Below are 19,662 nucleotides of genomic sequence, written 5' to 3' on the forward strand. Positions count from 1 at the left end.
TTTTAATCCCACCACTAGGGAGGCAGAAGTAGGATCACAGAGAGTTCGAGGCTACCTTGAGTCTACAGAGTGAATTCTAGGTTGGCCTAGAGTGAGACCTTATCTCAAAAAACAAACAAACAAAAAAAAGGGAAGGAAAAAGAGAAAGCAAGCTTTATTTAAGAAAAGGAGGGGTGCTAGAGAGATGGCTTAGCAGTTAAGGAGCTTGCCTGCAAAGCCTAAGGACCCGTGTTCTACTCTCCAGACCCACATTAGGCAGACACACAAAAGTGAGGCAAGTGCACAGTAGGTGGTGCAAGCATCTGGAGTTCAATTTCAGTGACTGAGGCTGTAGCATGCCAATTCACACTTGCCTGGGAAGCCTAGTACCCCCAAGTTCAATTCCCTAGTACCCATGTAAGCCAGATGCGTTAAGGAGGTACATGCAACTGGAGTTCATCTGCAATGGCTGGATGCCATGGTGCACCTGTTCTATCAATCTGCCTCATTCTCCCTCTCTCACTTACTCTCTCAAGATGGATAAATAAAAATTAAAATTAAAAAGAAAAAGAACAAATAAATTAGGGCTTAAAAGCATATGGTTGTAGTGCAAAAGCAGTCATGGGCAATACTTAAGGAGTGAACATAGCTGTACGCCAATAAACTTTTAAAAATTAACTTATTTATTTGCAAAAAGAGAAAGAAAGTAAGAGTGGGTATGCAAGGACCCAGTACCACTGCAAACAAAACCCAGACACATGGACTACCTTTGCACATGTGGCTTTATGAAAGCACTGGGAAACTGAACCCAGGCATTTATGCTTTGCAAGCAAGGGCTTTTAACCACTAAGCAATCCCAATAAACTTTTTTCAAGGTAGGGTCTCACTCTAGCCCAGGCTGACCTCAAGCTCCCAGTGATCCTCCTACCTTTGCCTCCCATGTGCTGGGATTAAAGGCATGTACCATCAAACCTGGCTTACATGGGTGATGGGAATTAAACCTGGCCAGAAGGCTTTGCAAGTAAGTGCCTTTTATCACTGAGCTATCTCCCCAGCCTCTCCAGTAAACTTTATTCACAGACAGGAATCACTGAATTTCATGTCATGAATAACTCTTCTTGGCTCATAAGCCATACAAAAGTATATATATAAGCAATAGGCCAGGTGTGGTGATGCACATCTTTAATCCCAGCACTCAGGAAGAAAAGGAAGAAGATTTGCCAAAATTCAAGGCTACCCTGAGACTACATGGTGAATTCCAGGTCAGCCTGGGCTAGAGTGAACTCCTACCTTGAAAAACCAAAAAATAATAATAAAATAAAAAGTAAGCAATAGATTAAATCTGCCCTCATGAGTCAGTTTGACAACCCATGACCCAGACAATTCAATCAAGCAGACAGATTTTAGTAATTTCACAAAATATCACCTATTTACTAGCAAAGGCCAGACATAGATACGCTAGATAAAAGGTGACTAGTATTCTCTATGGAGAGTCCATGGAGTTCTCAATTTGGGAAACTGTAATTTACCTGGCTTTATACAGGAAGAAAGGAAATAGCAATCTAACAAGCAAGTCAAGGAAAAGAAGGAAACTCCAAGCTACCTCAGGAATAGGACCATAAAATGGTGACCTTTGAAAATGAAGCTATTAAGTACTCACAAATAAAATTAAATTAAAAAAAAAAAAAGAAGAAGCTAGTTGTGTACAAAAGTGACTTACTGGGTCTGTAAAGATGGATCAGTAGCTGGGCGTGGTGGTGCGCATGCCTTTAATCCCAGCACTCGGGAGGCAGAGGTAGGAGGATCACCATGAGTTCAAGGCCACCCTGAGACTCCATAGTGAATTCCAGGTCATCCTGGACCAGAGTGAGACTACCTCAAAAAAAAAAAAAAAAAAAAAAAAAAAGTTGGTTCAGTGGTAAAGACACTTGCCTGCAAAGCATAATAATCTGGGTTTGATTCCCCAGTACCCACGTAAACAGATGCACAAAGTGACACATACATTTGAAGTTTGTTTACAGCCGCTAGAGGTCCTGGTGTGCCCCCCCCATTTGCAAATATTTATGTGTAATTTTTTTAAGTGACCTACCCAGCCAGGTGTGGTGGCACATGCCTTTAATCCTAGCCCTCAGGAGGCAGAGGTAGGTGGATTGGTGTGAGTTCAAGGCTACCCTGAAACTACATAGTGAATTCTAGGTCAGCCTAGGCTAGAAAGTAAGACCTTACCTCAAAAAAAAAAAAACAAAAAAACAAACAGGGGCTGGAGAGATGGCTTAGCGGTTAAGCGCTTGCCTGTGAAGCCTAAGGACCCCGGTTCGAGGCTCGGTTCCCCAGGTCTCACGTTAGCCAGATGCACAAGGGGGCGCACGCGTCTGGAGTTCGTTTGCAGAGGCTGGAGGCCCTGGCACGCCCATTCTCTCTCTCCCTCTATCTGCCTTTCTCTCTGTGTCTGTCTTTCTCAAATAAATAAATAAATAAAAATTAAAAAAAAAAAACAAAAACAGGTGACTTACTCACTGAGATGTTGCTACTGAGAATACTTCCAAAATCTCAAAGAGCCTGAAATAGCAGTTTATTTTAAAATAACTAAATCATACAAAAATGTAGTAAGAGGCTGGGCATGGTGATGCATGCCTTTAATCCCAGCACTTGGGATGCCGAGGTAGGAGGACCACTGTGAGTTCAAGGCCACCCTGAGACTACATAGTGAATTCCAGGTCAGCCTGGGCTAGAAAGAAACCCCTACCTCGAAAAGCCAAAAAAAAAGGGGGGGGGGGTGTTGGAGAGATGGCTTAGTGGTTAAGGCACTTGCCTGCAAAGCCTAAGGACCTAGTTTCGATTCCTCAGGACCAGATGAACAATGTGGCACATGCATCTTGAGTTCAGTTGAAGTGGCTAAGTGGGGTGGGGAGGCCAGGCACAGTGGTATACTCCTTTAATCCCAGCACTCAGTAGGATAGCCATGAGTTCTAGGTTACCCTGAGACTATATAGTGAATTCCAGGTCAGTGTGGCTATAGCCTACTTCAAAAACAACAACAACAACAAAAAAGTCTCTATTACTCAAATAAACACAAATAGTCTCCAAAACCTCTCAATCTAGCCAAGAGTGAATTGATTTTTTTTTAAGGTCCTAGAATTCTAAAAATACTGCAATACTAAAAAGGGGTCATAGTCAGGCATTGTGGCACACACCTTTAATCCCAGCACTTGGGAGGCAGAGGCAGGAGGATCGCCATGAGTTTGAGGACCCCCGAATCTACAAAGTGAATTCCAGGTCAGCCTGGGTGAAACTCTACCTGGAAAAAAAAAGGGGGGGGCATAACCATGTTAGCTGCCTCATTCAATCACCTGTTATTGCCCTTTTTACTGCCCTTAAAAGCAGAGTCAAGGCTACTTGACACAAATGACATTATTCTTGCTCCATCATTTTAATTTTTGTTATATTTTTTATTTGAGAGAGCAAGAAAGAGGCAAAGAGTGAATGGGCGTTCCAGCGCCTCTAGCTACTGCAAACAAACTCCAGACACATGTGCTACCTTGTGCATCTGGCTTACGTGGGTTCTAGGGAATCAAACCGAGGCCCTTTGGCTTTGCAGGCAAACACCTTAACCGCTAAGCCATCTCTCCAGCACAAGGCAGACTAGGCATTGTGTTTTTTAATTTTTATTTCTGCTCCATCATTTTTAAACTAAGGTTTCTTCAACTCCCTGAGCTCAATTTCATCTTACAAAATAGAGATGAAGGAAGGAGTTAGACATCTCCAAGAATTACTGAGAGGATTACAAAAAGTGTTCAATGCTAAATGAGACATCTCTATCAACCCTCCAAGGCTCAGGAACCACTGTGGAAGAGATGGTATGGCAAAGAATTGTTAAGAGCCAAGGGAAGGGGAGGACTGTTTACAAAAGCTGTCTTCCAGACATAAAATGACCTTGATATTCTTGATATTCAGTAGCTGACATTATCTACACAAGACCTGCACAACAGGAAGAAAAAAATGATGACACCAAAATAGGAGACGGAGATGCCTCATCTAATGAGAACCATCAAGACTCTTGTCTCAAACGCACACGTTCACCATGGGGTGATGCTTACTTGACTTTACTTGACTGCTCAAAAAAGTTTGCAGAGGGCTGGAGCAATGGCTAGGCGGCTAAGATACTTGCCTGCAAAGCCGAAGGACAGGAAGTCGATTGCGAAGTACCAACTTAAAGCCAGATGTACAAAGTGACACATGCATATGGATTTCATTTGCAGGGGTTCGAGGCCCTGATATTCCCATTCTCTTTCTTCTACCTCTTTCTGTTTGCAAATAAAAATTATATTTTTTAAAAGTTTGCAGGACTGTCACGAGCTGGAGGCCGGCCTGGACTGAAAGCAGGAGATGGAGGCAGGCTGGGACTCCCCAACAAAGCAGAGCTTCTTGTTCCAGACCCTTTTCAACACACTAAGCCCATCCATTTTCCCAGGCTACACCCTGAATGGTGGGATCAAAAGCTCTTGGTGAAGGCAGGTGTGGCAGTGGACGCCTTTAATCCCAGCACTGGGATCATCATGAGTTGGAGGCCACCCTGAGAATACAGAGTGAATTCCAGGTCAGCCTGGGCTAGATTGAGACCCTACCTCGGAAAAAAAAAAAAAATAATAATAATAATAATAATAAATAAAAAGAAAGAGAGAGAAAGACTAATTGGAAAGAAGGGATTCAGGGGAGGAGGGATTTGGGAGGGGAGAAATGGAGGAAGTGGGGGTATGTTATGGAAGTTGTCAGTAAACAGTTTTTTTAAAAAATATCTTTTATTTATTTATTTGAGAGAAAGGGAGGCAGAGAATGGGCACGCCAGGGCATCCAGTCACTGTAAACGAACTCCAAGACACATGAGTCCTTTTGTGCATCTGGCTTATGTGGGTCCTGGAGAATCGAACTGGGAACCTTTGGCTTTGCAGGCAAATGACTTAACTGCTAAGACATCTCTCCAGCCCAATTAATACTTTAAAAAAAAGAATGCATATGAAGCACTTGACATATTGGACACCTAGAAAACACTCAAAAAAAGGTGGTTCTTTTTTGTATGTAACACTTTATTTTTCATTAGTATAAAATTGTGATAAATCAATATTCTGAAACTTGTGGCATTAACTGATTCTGGCAATATTCTAGAAGTTGAGCTTCCCTTCACCAGCCAGCGCAAGAGGTTCCTGCGATGGAGCACAGAAGGCACTTACAAGAAACAAGGTACCATGTCCTCATCTCCCTGTCTGTCAAGATAGCCTTATTTATCTCTTCACTTGTATTCTAGGGATGTGCTGGTTTATAGTTTTAGAAACAGCAGAACTGCTAAAAGTACAGGCTGTGTATCATCTTCCTCTCATTACCATGATGCCCAACTTTTCTTTTTGTTTTTTTTGGGTAGGGTTTCACTCTAGTCCAGAGTCCAGGCTGACCTGGAATACACTATGTAGTCTCAGGGTGGCCTCAAACTCACATTGATCCTCTTACTTCTGCCTCTCAAGTGCTGGAATTAAAGACGTGTGCACCAAACCCTGTTCATATTGATTTTTATATTTGCAGAGAGAAATAGAGAGGAGAGAGACAGACAGAGGAAATGGGCATGCCAGGGCATCCACCTGCTGCAAATAAACTCCAAATTCAAGTGACACCTTGTGCCTTTGGCTTTTACTTGAGTACCAGGGAACTGAACTTGGGTCATTACGCTTTACAGGCAAGTGCCTAACTACTAAGCCACCTCTCCAAACCCCCCATCCTGCATGACTATATATGTGTGTGTGTGTTTGCATATATATATATACACACACATACACATACATATTACAAATCTCATTTTTAAAAGCAATTTAAACATGTTAACTATACATGCAACCCCAAAACATTTTTATTTTATTTATTTATTAGAGTACACCAGAGCCTCTTGCCCTGCAAATGAACTCCATATGCATGACCCTCTTGTGCATCTGGTTTATGTGGGTCCTGGGGAATCAAACCTGGGTACTTTGGCTATGCAGGCAAGAACCTTGACTGCTAAGCAATTTTTCCAGCCCCGAAAACATTATTTTATCATCATAATATAACTTCAATTATTATCACTGTACATTTAGTTCTTTTTTCCTATATTTTGTAACCTACAGAGCTAAAGTTCCAGATGACTATTAAACCTCTGTTGAAGCTGGGCATGATGGTGCATGCCTTTAATCCCAGCACTCAGGAGGCAGAGGTAGGAGGATTCTTGTCATGAGTTCGAGGCCAGTCTGAGACCACGATAGTGAATTCCAGGTCAGCCAGGGCCAGACTTTGGCCCTACCTCGAAAAACAAAAAAAAAACAAAAAAACAAAAAAAAAAAAACCACTTCTATGTTATGTGAAGTATGTATAGCCTGTTCAATTTTCTCACCTGTGTCCAGCAAGCAAACTGTGTAGGTTTTGTTTTGTGTTGCTGGGGGTTCAAATCCAGGGCCTCATTTATGCTACCTAAATCCTTTACTACTTGGCTACATCCTCAACTCCTACTCCTACCTCTTTTTTAAAGTTTATTTGGAGGGCTGGAGAGATGGCTTAGCAGTTAAGCGCTCGCCTGTGAAGCCTGAGAACCCAGGCCCGTGCTCGATTTCCCAGGACCCACGTAAGCCAGATGCACAGGATGGTGCATGCATCTGGAGTTCATTTGCAGTGGTTTGAGACCGTGGCACGCCCTTCTCTATCTGCCTCTTTCTCTGTTTATTGCTCTCAAATAAATACATAAAAATAAACAATAAAATAATTTTTTAAAGTTTATTTGGAACCGGGTGTGGTAGTACATGCTTTTAATCCCAGCACTTGGGAGGCAGAGGTAGGAGGATCGCCATGAGTTGGAGGCCACCCTGAGGCTATATAGAGTGAATTCCAGGTCAGCCTGAGCTAGAGTGAAACCCTAAACTGGTCTTGAATTTCTAGGCTCAAGTAAGCCTCCTGCCTCAGTCCTCTGAAGTAACTGGGGCCATAGACATCTACAACTACACATGGCACTGAATGCTTATTATATAACTATTGTATGCTAGGCAGTATTATAAAGGTAGGGATGGCAATATGCAAGCTCTGTTCTGAAGAACCTCACAGCAATGAGCTGAGAGATACAATGCAGTTAGGAGAACATTCTGATTTACATAGCTACAAATGAAATAAGCTCCTAATGTGTGTTTCAATGAAGATATCATATAATTGTAGGACAGTGACCAATGACCCTGTAGTAACCCATACTACTTAGGAGTGGCCTACCTGTTGACATGTTCCTCCCAGTCCTCTGGTGGGGGAGGGGCATCTGCATCCGTTCTGGCAAAGATGACATGTCGTTCACATTCATTCATCACACTGCGTGCCTTCTGATTGTCATAAAGTGGTACAGGAGTTGACGTGACTGTCTCAACATCTATTGGTACGTCTGATTCACTGTAAACATGTGAGAAAATAAGAGAGGCCATACATACCTCACATAACATGGAGATTTAATAATCATCTGGTTGCTAAGAAATGTTTTTTAATATAATTAGCTTTAAATAATTCATAAACTCATCATATTCACAAGAAAATTTGATTAAAGTCATCTTTCCAATACTCATCTAGATCTCTGCTCTCTATCCTGCAAGTGCTAGAGGAATACAAAGTCTATTTATTTATATTTGAGACATGGTTTCACACTGGCCCAGAATTCACTATGTAGCCCAGGCTGGCCTCAAACTCAGCAATAGTCCTACCTCAGTCTCCTGACTGCTAAGGTTATAGGCTTGGGCCATCATACCTGTCTATTAAGTCACTTTAAAAAGCATCTATAGGAAGCTAGGAGTGGTGGCACATGCTGTTAATCCCAGCATGGGAAGCAGAGGTAAATCACGGTGATTTCAAGGCTACCCTGAGAATACATAGTAAATTCTATGACTATAACTGAGCTACAGTGAGACCCTACCTGGGGGGGAAAAAAAAGCATCTATAGGGCTGGAGAGATGGCTTAGTGGTTAAGGTGCATGCCTGCAAAGCCTAAGGACCCTGGTTCAATTCTCCATGTTCCAGGTAAACCAGATGCACACAGTGGTGTGTATGTCTGGAGTTCGTTTGCAGAAGCTAGAGGGCCTGGTGTGCCCATTCTCACTCTCTCTCCATCCCTCTGTCTGTCTCTAATAAATAAATAAATAAAAATAAAATCCTGGGCTAGAGAGATAACTTAGCGGTTAAGCGCTTGCCTGTGAAGCCTAAGGACCCTGATTCAAGGCTCGATTCCCCAGGACCCACATAAGCCAGATGTACAAGGTGGTGCAAGCATCTGGAGTTCATTTACAGTGGCTGGAGGCCCTGGCATACCCATTCTCTCCTTCTCTCTCTGCCTCTTTGACATTCTCAAATAAATAAAAATGAACAATTAAAAAAAATCCTTTAAATGCTTCTACATAAAAATCTATTTTTTAGAGCTGGGCGTGGTGGTGCACACCTTTAATTCCAGCACTCGGGAGACAGAGGTAGGTGGATTGCCGTGAGTTAGAGGCCACCCTGAAACTCCATAGTGAATTCCAGGTCAGCCTCAGCTAGTGAGCAATATGTGGCTACTGGCTACAATACTAACATCACAGGGTTAGAACATTTCAATTACTTCAGAGTTCTGTTGGACAGTCTTGAGTTTTAAACTAGTCACATAAACTTTCCCTGTTAGGTCAATAGGCAGTTAATTATATGCTCAAAAAAACATATAATTATCTAAGAAAGATCACCCAGAATGAAAACACCATTAACTATTTATCTTGCTTTGTTTATAGCTTGAAACAGAAATGAATAGAAATAGAAAATGGAAGGATTTTTTGCAATTAAAATGTTAATAAAATTTTGTGCCATCAAGGCCCTTCCCCACTTTGTAGTACATTGTTACCAAGATTATCACTAGAAATACTACGCAACCTATGATCTTATAGCATCCATTCTCAAAGACAAGAATAACTGCATCATTAAGAAATGAAATATGCAGCTAGATTTGGCAGTGGCTAAAGAGCCAATCATCTCTGGCGTGACACTGTGCTTGTACTTGGACATGTTTGCTTAAGAGTTTTTGTTTGGTTGGTTGGTTTTTCGAGGTGCATCTGGCTAACATGGGTCCTGGGGAATGGAGCCTTGAACAGGGGTCCTTAGGCTTCACAAGCAAGTGCTTAACTGCTAAGCCATCGCTCCAGCCCCGAACATCATTTTGAAAGTCATGAAAGCCAAGAGTGGTGGTTCATGCCCATAACTCCATTATCTGGGAAGACTGAGGTAGAAAGATCACAGTTGAGTTTGAGGGCAGCCTGGGCTATAAAGACACTGCCTCAAAACAAACAAACAAATGACATCATATATAGACACATGAGGTTCAATGTTAGCAAGCTTTACACAGCAAAGAAGAAAAAAATCCAAATTCTACTTAAAGGAGCTTTTCAGTTATGCTCCCAGGCCCCAGGCATCAAGATTATTAACAGACTGTTACAAAGTCTTGAATCATGTACCCTGAGGCTCAAAAGAGAGGGAGGAGGAGGGAGGGAGAAAGGGAAGGAGGGAGGGAGAGATGGGAATGGGTTGGTGCACACCTTTAATCCTAGAAATTGGGAGGCAGAGGTAGGAAGGCACCGTGAGTTAGAGGCTGCCCTATGACTACATAGTATATTTCAGGTTAGCCTGGGCTAGAGTGGGACCCTATCTCAAAACAATAACAAAAAAAAAAATGAGCCATGCATAATGACACATGCCTATAATCCTTGCATCTAGGAGGTAAAGGTAAGTAGATCAAGAGTTCAAGGCCAACATCATCCTTGACTACATAAGTGACTTTAAGGCCAGCCTGGGCTACGTGGAGCCTTGTCTCAAAAAACAGGGGAGGAGGGGCTGGAGAGAGTGATGGCTTAGAGGTTAAAGCATTTGCTAGCAAAGCCAGAGAACCCCAGTTCGACTCTCCAGGACCCACATAAGCCAGATGCACAAGGGGGCACATGCATCTGGAATTTGTCTGCAGTGGCTGGAGGCCCTGGTGCTGCCCATTCTCTCCCCCGCCTTCCTTTATCTCTCTCTCAAATAAATAAAAAATATAATTAAAAAAAATTACGCCAGGCATGGTGGTGCATGCCTTTAATCCCAGCACTCAGGAGGCAGAGGTAGGAGGATCACCATGAGTTCGAGGCCATCCTGACACTTCATAGTGAATTCCAGGTCAGCCTGAGCTGAGACCCTACCTCGAAAAGCAAAAACAAAAGTTTTTTTTTTTTTTTTTAAATGAGGTAGGGTCTCACTAGCTCAGGCCAGGTGTGGTGGTGCATGCCTTTAATCCCAGCAATTGTGAGGCAGAGGTAGGAGGATTCCTGTGAATTCAAGGCCACCCTGAGACTCCATAGTGAATTCCAGGTCAGCCTGGGCTAGAGTGAGACACTACCTCGAACCCCCCCCAAAAAAATTAAAGCCAGATGTAGTGATGCATGCCTTTAATCCCAGTGCTTGGTCGTGTGGGGGGCTGGGTTAGGAAAATTGCTTTGAGTTTGAGGCCAGCCTGAGACTACATAGTGAATCCTAGGTTAGCCTGGGCTAGAGCAAGACCCTACTTAGAAGAAAAAAAATCAAGAAAAGGAAAAACAAAAAATCTCCACTATTCTACATTGTTTAAGAACACATTATGGGTGGGTGGGGCGACACATTACAGTCCCTCATAATGACTCAATGGAAGATCTAGAGAACCAAACTAAGATCTCTCTCACAAGCCTATGCTTGAGGAAAGATTAAACATTTTAAGCTGAAACAAAAACCTCTTGTTGAGCTGGAGAGATTGCTTAGTGATTAAGGTGCTTGCCCATAAAGCTTAAACAGCAGTGTCTGATTTCCTAGTACCCACGTAAAGCTACATGCACAAAATGGCACATGTGTCTGCAGTGGCTATAACCCATTCTCATTCTCTCTCTCTATCTCTCTCTCTCTCTTCCTGCCAGGAAAACCAAAAGACAAAAAGATTTCTTGTCTCAAAGTTTATGATTACATTACGGGCATAGTTTGATCATCAGAATAGAATTTGTCAACAAATCCTGAAATGTAAGGAATAGAATGTTCAATGTACACAATTGCTACTTAAGTAGATTTACTTAGGCCAAATGTAACTGTTATCACTTATCAGTAGATTTATAAAATTTTCTATCCCTATAATGTAGGTTGGCAGAAAAAAATTAGATCTAAGAAAGGTTTAGATTAACCCATGGGTGTTAGTTCTGTAAAAAGGTCAGAATGAAAGCAGTATCTTTGGAATTCCCCTCCTAATCTTTGTGAAGCCAGGAAAAGCAAAAATAATAAAGCTATTGTTGCCAACCAAATGCCGCAACAAAATGGCAAGCGGTTTCATGCAGTGCAGCAATCTTTTAAAATAAGCTTTTCAGTCTTTTTCTTCACCAGTTTAATCCTCTTCAATTTCCTTTCCACACAAGTCCTGAGTAGAATAGGCTGTCTGATTTCATTTGCACATCTTGCTGTGATAGATGCCCAAGGTAAATCACAAGATCCCATAGATCACCCCCAATCATTCCCAAAAAATCCTTATTTAATCCCCATCATCTCATCACTGTCCAGTTTGGGCAGTAGTACCCTTAAGAAGGAAACCCAAACTCACATGGTATTCTCAAACTCACATAGTATTCTCATGCTGCCGACGGGGAGTTACAAAGAGCATGCGTGTGGGGCGGGCACTACTGGCATCTGGGTGGGCACTCCAGGGCTTGGCATAGCTATGATCCAGAAATACGAGGTCAAGCTCCCGCTCGTGCACTGAGAGCTGGAAGAGCAGAGAGGTACCCATGCGGCGAGCTGAAGTCTGGAAGTCCCTCTCCCCACCCCGGTGGGCCATGTCAGGAAGCCGGCAGCAAGTCAGAGACAGGATTTCTGCATGCTAGTCACCTGCGGTGAAAAAGTTTCAGTTTGTCAATTAAAGTGTTCCAAGTTTCTCCCAACCTATACTCGCTTACATTTAGGCTCCACTACCATTTACAGAGTATCTACTGAGGGTTCCTGAGATTCTATACCACCACCAAAAAGGTGCTGGTTACATGCATGCGTTCTTCCATACACAATCTCCACAAAACTAAGAAACTGGAAGCCGAGACTTTCGCAGTTCACAAAGGCCTAAACTTGCTTGGCCAGCACCATAATTTCCTTCTTGGCAAACAAATCACAAACATGAATTTTAAACAGCTAAAGCAGGGACCCTAGTTTCCATCCTCCGAAGATAACGTGAACAAAGGCGGTTGGCCCCGGAACAGCCGCGCACCGCGGGCCTCCTGTCCTCCTCCCGCCCGGGCTTTCATCGCCGCCCGGCCTCTCGGCTAAGACCAAGTGAACACTCCCGGTTACGGCAAACTTAAGTTCTGCAACGACTTCATGCTATGCTGGTTTTTAAGATACGGAAAGCAGAGCCCCGTCCCCCACGCGCCTGCGACAAAAGACCCGGCAGCCCTCCCCTCACCCCGGCGGAGCCCCCGGCAAACCGCCCGCTACTCCTTGGGACTCCCACCACCGAACCTCAAAACCTCAAAACGGCCCGCCCAGGAGGCAAGGCTTTTCACAGGCGAGGGCGGCGGCTCCCCGGCAGAAGCGACTTGGCCAAGGTCACCCGGAGTTCGAGGCGAGGAGGAGCCGCCGGGCTCCCGCCTCCCGCTACCCCCCCCCCCACCCGGGGCCCCGGCTCGCCGCCCGCGCCTCGGCGGCCCAAGCGCCGTCTCCGGCCCACCACGCCCCGGGCCCCCAGCCCCGCATGTCTGCGGAGTCCCGAGGGCCTCACCGAGGCCGCCGCCCGCCCTCCCGCCCGCCCGGACCGCGGCCGCGAACCCCAAGGCCCACCACCCCCACGCCGACGGACCCTGGCCTCACCCGCAGTCGTCGGCCGCGCGCTCGCCCGGGCCGGACCCCAGCGCGCGTGCGCGCTACCGCCCCCGCGCCGGCGCTCGCGGCGCAGAGGAAAACGCGGGAGTGGAGCGTCGCCGGGAAACGGAGCGCGGTGGGCCGCAAAGCGCGGAAAGGACTCCGCTCCGCGACTCCGCCGGCCCGCGTGGAGCCGCGAACGCGCGCGCGACTCGAGACATAAATTTCCACCCGCTGCCTTTTCAGCAGGGAAAGTAAGGGCCAAGCGTGAGCGCGACTCGGCGTCCGCAGTGTCGTGTCGGCGTCCCCACCGGGGACTGCCGCTCCGTCCGGCTCCAGCCCCCCCAAAGGCCAAGCTTGGAGGGCGCGCACCTGACCCAAATTTACTGTTAGGGTCGGGGGAGGGATCGTACAGGGCTGCGCTTTCTGCTGTATCGGGGGAGAGGTGGGGAGGGATTACTTTCGTTGTAACTCTTTTTACTCTTAGCGGGGGGGGGGGGGGGGGGGTTGTTGAGGAAGGAGTGCGAGTTTAAGGACACCCTGGACTACAATAGCGAGCCCCGGCCTCAAAAAAACAAAACTGAAGCTGGGCGCGGTGGCGCACACGCCTTTAATCCCAGCACTCGGGATGCAGAGGTGGGAAGATCGCCATGAGTTCGAGGCCACCCTGAGACTCCATAGTGAATTCCTGGTCAGCCTGAGCTACAGTGAGACCCTACCTCGAAAATCTAAAACAAAAAACAAAATTGAGCATGATGGCTAGCGCCTGTAATCTCAGCATTTAGAACACAGGAGGATTATCATGACTTCAAAGGCAAATCAAACCAGCGTTTGTTTGTTGTTGTTGTTGTTGTTTTGTGTGTGTGTGTGTGTGCGTGCGTGCGCGCGCGCGCTAATTGTTTGTTGCTGCAGAGGTAAATCAAGACCAGGGCCTCACCCTGAGGAATTTAAGAATAAAGAGAAGGCAGTTCTGGGTAGAGTTCAGATTTGGGGGGTGAGGGGTGAGATTGGTGGGGTTGCATGTCAGCTTAAATATTTAAGCTTAGATCTAAGACCACCTCACGACCTCAGCCTTCCTAAATGTGCTAACATCTAGTCCTACAGAGCAGTGATGAATTCATCTCTCAAGAACATAAATTTCTTTCTTTCTTTTGTTTGTTTGTTTTTCGAGGTGGGATTTCACTCTAGCTTAGGCTAACCTGCAATTCACTATGCAGTCTCAGGGTAGCCTGAAACTCATAGCGATCCTCCTACCTCTGCCTCCTGAATGCTGGGATTAAAGGCATGCGCCACCACTCCCCTTCAAATAGATTTCTTGATGGTAATTATCATGAGCCCCTCCCCCATATTCTAAAACACAGCTTCTCCTTCTCCTTCCCTCCTGTTTATTTATTTATTTATTATTTTTTTATTATTATTATTATTTTGGTTTTTGGAGGTAGGGTCTCACTCTAGCCCAGGCTGACCTGGAATTCACTATGGAGTCTCAGGGTGGCCTCGAACTCACCGCGATCCTCCTACCTCTGCCTCCCAAATGCTGGGATTAAAGGCATGCACCACCACACCCGGCTCCCCTCCTGTTTTGTTTCATTTGTTGAAACCTCGTCTCCTGCAGCCCAGGCTGAGCTCAGACTCCGGAAGTTGTATAGGATGACCTTGAAACCTTGAGCTCTTCATTCTCCCAAGTGCTAGGATTTCAGGTGTGCACCACCATGCCTGGCGTAGAACCCAGCTACTTAAACTCTGAGTTGCTTATTAAAAAAAAAAAAAAGTTGGGGCTGGAGAGATGGCTTAACGGTTAAGGCACTTGCCTGGAAAGCCAAAGGACTCAGGTTGGATTCCCCAGAACTCATGTAAGCCAGATGCCCAAGGGGGCGCATGCCTCTGGAGTTCGTTTGCAGTGTCTGAAAGCCCTGGCATGCCAATTCATTCTCTCTCTCTCTCTCTTCTTCAAATAAATAAAAATAAAATATTTTTTAAAAATGTCAGGAGAGCTGAGCGTAGTGGTGCACGCCTTTAATTCCAGCACTTGGGAGGCAGAAGTAGGAGGCTCCCTGTGAGTTTGAGGCCAGCCTGTGACTACAGAGTGAGTTCCAGGTCAGCCTGGGCTAGAGTAAGATCCTACTTCAAAAACAACCCCCCCCAAAAAAAATCTGAGCTGCAGAGATTGCTGGGTGGTTTAAGGTGTTTACCTGCAGAGCCTAATGGCCATAGTTCATTTCCCCAGTACCCATGTAGAGCCAGGTGCACAAAGTGGCACATGCATCTGGAGTCCATTTGCAGCAGCTAGAGTGCCTGATGTGTCTATTCTTTCTCTCTTCTTTTTCTGTTGCAGATCAATAAATAAAAGTATTTTTTTAATATTATTTATTTATTTATTTGAGAGCAACAGACACAGAGAGAAAGACAGATAGAGGGAGAGAGAGAATGGGCGCGCCAGGGCTTCCAGCCTCTGCAAACGAACTCCAGACGCGTGCGCCCCCTTGTGCATCTGGCTAACGTGGGACCTGGGGAACCGAGCCTCGAACCGGGGTCCTTAGGCTTCACAGGCAAGCGCTTAACCGCTAAGCCATCTCTCCAGCCCAATAAAAGTATTTTTAAAAATTGGGGGCTGCACTGGGCTATTCTGTGCCTAGGAGGAGTGTGACACAGACCACAGGAAGCCATTTGAGGCAGGGGTCTCTTCACGCTTAACGCCACCCATCACTAAGACACTCCAGGGACCAGAAGCATGAGACTGGCATCTCTCCTTCCTGTCTAGACTACACAGGTCCCTGATGTATGCAATGGCCCCTAGTCACCCTTAATGACTACAGTATCTGGCTACATCCAGCCTTGTGGGGAGGGGTGTGGCTCCTTCTAGGGGGAGAGCTGCTGTTTGTGGTTTGGGATGTGCCCCTGACCACAGCCTGACCACCCATGACCTCGGCAGTGCCCATGGACACAATAAAGCAGTTGAATCAGAAAAAAAAAAAAAAAAAATTGGGGGCTGGAAGGCCAGGTGTGGTGGTGCATGCCTTTCCTCCCAGCAATTGTGAGGTAGAGGTAGGAGGATTCCTGTGAATTCAAGGCCACCCTGAAACTCCATAGTGAATTCCAGGTCAGCCTGGGCTAGAGCAAGACCCTACCTCGAAAAACAAAACAATTCCAATTCACTGGAATTCACTATGGAGTCTCAGGATGGCTTCAAACTAATGGCAATTCACCTACCTCTGCCACCTGAGTACTGGGATTAAAGGCGTGCAACACTATGCCCAGCTTATTATTTATTTATTTGCAATGGGAGAGAGAGAATGGGCACACAAGGGCCATGGGCCACCTTGTGCTTATGGCTTTACATAGGTACTGGGGAATTGAACTGTGGCTATCAGGGTATGCAAGCAAGCACTTTAACTGCTGAGCCATCTCTCCAGTCCAATAATTTTTGTTTTGTTTTGTTTTGTTTTGTTTTGTTTTGTTTTGTTTTCTGAGGTAGGGTCTCACTGTAGCTCAGGCTGACGTGGAATTCACTATGTAGTCTCAGGGTGGCCTTGAACTCTCAGCGATTCTCCTACCTCTGCCTCCCAAGTGCTGGGATTAAAGGCATGCGCCACCACGCCCAGCTCAATAAGATAATTTTTGTTGGGCTGGAGGGATGGCTTAGCGGTTGAGGTATTTGCCTGCAAAGCCAAAGGACCTAGGTTTGAGTCCCCAGGACCCATGTTAGCCAGATGCACAAGGGGGCGCATGCATCAGGAGTTCGTTTACAATGGCTGGAGGCCCTGGTGCACTCATTCTCTCTCTCCCTCTCTTTCTCTGCTAAATAAATAAAAATAAAGTATTTTTAAAATTTTGTTTGTTTATTTGCACACATATGTGATTGGGTGCATGAGGACCTTTTACTGCTGTAAGTGAATTTGTGCTACTTTTTGTGTTAGCTCATGTGGGTGGCTTAGGAATTGAACCTAGGGCTGGCAGACTTTGTAAGCAACTACCTTTAACCACTGGGCCATCATCCCAGCCCATGAGTTGCTTTTAAACTCATGTGCGTAAGCCCAAGGACCCAAGTTCAATGCCCCAGCACCCAAGTAAGCCAGATGCACAAAGTGCATGCATCTGGCTGATTCTTCCTATATATCTGCCTCTTTCTCTCTCTCTTAAATGAATAAATAAAAATATTTTCAAAGAAATTTGACAACAGGGGCTGGAGAGATGGCTTAGCAGCTAAGGCCTGTGAATCCTAAGAAGCTACGTTTGATTCTCTAGGACCCACGTAAACCAGACACACAAGGTGGCGCATGCATGTGGAGTTCATTTCCAGTGGCTGGAGGCCCTGGCACCTTCATTCTCTCTCTCTGCCTCTTCCTCACTCTCTCTCTTCTCTTCCTCTTTAAAATAAATAAATAAATAAAAATTTGACAACAGCAAAACATTTCTGAATTTGCAATAACCAAATATTAATTCAAGTGGTGTTTCTGGTAGTGCTCACCTGAGTTGCATCTGCAACTTTACTGTAGCCTTGGTTCTGAACACAGAGTGTGTACACTGCACTGATCATGCCATGTCACCCAAACCCAACAATAAACTATGAAATACCAGCCAGGTGTGGTGGCGCACGCCTTTAATCCCAGCACTAGGGAGGCAGAGGTAGGAGGATCGCCGTGAGTTCGAGGCCACCCTGAGACGACTGAGTTCCAGGTCCGCCTGGGCTAGAGTGAGACCCTACCTTGAGAAACCAAAAAAAAAAAAAAAGAAAGAAAGAAATATGAAATACCTTAGCTCTGAATTGAGAGCATTATATGCTACAAATTGTAGTGTTTTTATAGTACAAAGCCAGGCATGGTGACACACACCTTTAGTCCCAGCACTCAGGAAGCAGATCACTGCAAGTTTGAGACCACCCTGAGACTACAGAGTGAATACCATGTCCCCTGGGGTAGAACAAGACCCTACCTCAAAAAACCAAAATAAAATAAAAATTTCCATTTGAAGCCAAGCATGGTGGTGCACGCCTTTAATCCCAGCACTTGGGAGGCAGAGGTAGGAAGATCACATGAGTCCAAGGCTGCCCTGAGACTACATAGAGAATTTCAGATCAGCCTGAGCTAGAGTGAAACCCTACCTCAAAAAACAAACAACAACAACAAAAAAGATTCTCATGGAAACAGGTGGATGAGCAAAGAGAAGAGGACACCAGACATTGTACTCTGTCCTCCACACCTGTGTGCACAGGACACACCTGATCTGCACACAAAAGTGCATATACTACATTTACATCACACCACACATACTCTATATGCACCCACCAAAAAAACAAATAAATAGGAAGTCCCTGAAGCTGGGGTCTGAAGGACCAGACTATTCTAGACAGAGTAATTAGAAAGACTGGCAAGCACAAGATGAGCAGTGGAGAAAAATAGGCAAAATGTGATCATTTCAACAATTCTGGACTGCTTCTAATACTACAGTGAACCTATAGCAAAGACTGAAACTCAATGCTATGTTGAAGTTATTTATTTATTTTCTGGTGCCTATGGCAGACATGATTAATTAATCACAGTCTACCTCAGTACAGGAACTTTTAAGTTTATCCAGTTAAGTATGTCAGCCTTTCCTCCATGAGGTCTTTTGTGCTATGCTTCATTTGGGAAGTTATTAACAAAGCAAGAACATTACACTCCGTTCATATTTCAAGGAAAATTATCAGGAAGTACATTTTCTTTTCACGTATTGAACTGGAAAGCATATTAGTCTCAGGGTCTCTCATCCAGCTTTGTATTTCATTTATTTTATTTTATTTGGGGGGAGTTATTGTTGTTGTTTTCCAATTAAGTATCACCATAGCCCATGCTGATCTAGAATTCACTATGTAGTCTCAGAGTGGTAATTATTTTGAAACAGGATCTTTTTTAAAAATTTTAAAATATTGTATTTGAGCAGGGCATGGTGGCACACGCCTTTAATCCCAGCACTTGGGAAGCAGAGGTAGGAGAATCACTGTGAGTTCTAGGCCACCTTGAGACTACATAGTAAATTCCAGGTGCACATGGGATAGAATGAAACTCTACCTCAAAAAACAAAACAAAACAATATTTATTTATTTATTTGAAGAAGAGAGAAAGAGAAGAAGAAAATAAGAGAGACCAAGAGAATGGGTGCTTCATGGCCCAAACGCATGTGCCACCTTGTGCATCTGCCTTACTTGAGTGGAACCTGAGTCCTTGGGCTCCACAGGCAATTGCCTTAACTGCTAAGCCATCTCTGCAGCCCTGAGACAGGATGTTATGTGTACCAGGCTTGTGTTGAACTTGCTGTGTAGCTGATGTTGACAATGAACTGCTGATCTTTCTGCCTCTAGTTCCTGAGTATTGGAATCACAGGTGTGCACCACATGCCCAGTTTATGTGGTGCCAGGGTTTTAACTCAGGGCCTTCTGGGTTAAGTAAGCACTCTAGCAACTAGATTCATCCTCAGCAAGATATCCAGCTTTTGGTCTTTGAATGCCATGAGTCTGTACTTACAAAGTATGCTTACTGCTGACCAGCTGTTTCATCAACTAATCCACACTTAAAAAAAATATTCATTTGAGGCTGGAGAGATGGCTTTGCAGTTAAAGTGCTTGCCTGAAAAGCCAAAGGACCCACATTTGATTCCCTACATAAAAGTACCCACATAAACTGGGTGTGGTGGTACACACCTTTAATCCCAGCACTCAGGAGGCAGAGGTAGGAGGCCACCTGAGACTACATAGTGAATTCCAGGTCAGCCTGAGCAACAGTGAGACCCTACCTCAAAAAAAAAAAAAAAAAAGTA

The 19,662-nt window shown here is 44.9% G+C and overlaps 1 protein-coding gene across 10 annotated transcripts in view; it reads right to left on the reverse strand.

Moving 5' to 3' along the window:
• Kansl3 (KAT8 regulatory NSL complex subunit 3) overlaps positions 1-12,942 on the reverse strand; it is a 57,653-nt gene extending 44,711 nt beyond the window's left edge. For 8 of the 10 annotated variants that reach the window (XM_045147228.1, XM_045147231.1, XM_045147230.1 and 5 more), the window contains exons 1-3: positions 12,532-12,659; positions 11,646-11,910; positions 7,252-7,422 (exon numbers count right to left, since the gene is read on the reverse strand). In XM_045147228.1, coding sequence (XP_045003163.1) covers positions 7,252-7,422; positions 11,646-11,860 — 386 coding nt within the window. In that variant the 5' untranslated portion in view covers positions 11,861-11,910; positions 12,532-12,659. Of the gene's footprint in view, positions 1-7,251; positions 7,423-11,626; positions 11,911-12,531; positions 12,660-12,879 lie in introns of those variants that run through there. The other 2 variants (XM_045147226.1, XM_004669813.2) reach the window with 2 other exon arrangements.
• Positions 12,943-19,662: the final 6,720 nt, after the last annotated feature.

This window comes from Jaculus jaculus, chromosome 4, assembly GCF_020740685.1.
Source record: "Jaculus jaculus isolate mJacJac1 chromosome 4, mJacJac1.mat.Y.cur, whole genome shotgun sequence".
Classification (NCBI taxonomy): Eukaryota; Metazoa; Chordata; class Mammalia; order Rodentia; family Dipodidae; genus Jaculus; species Jaculus jaculus.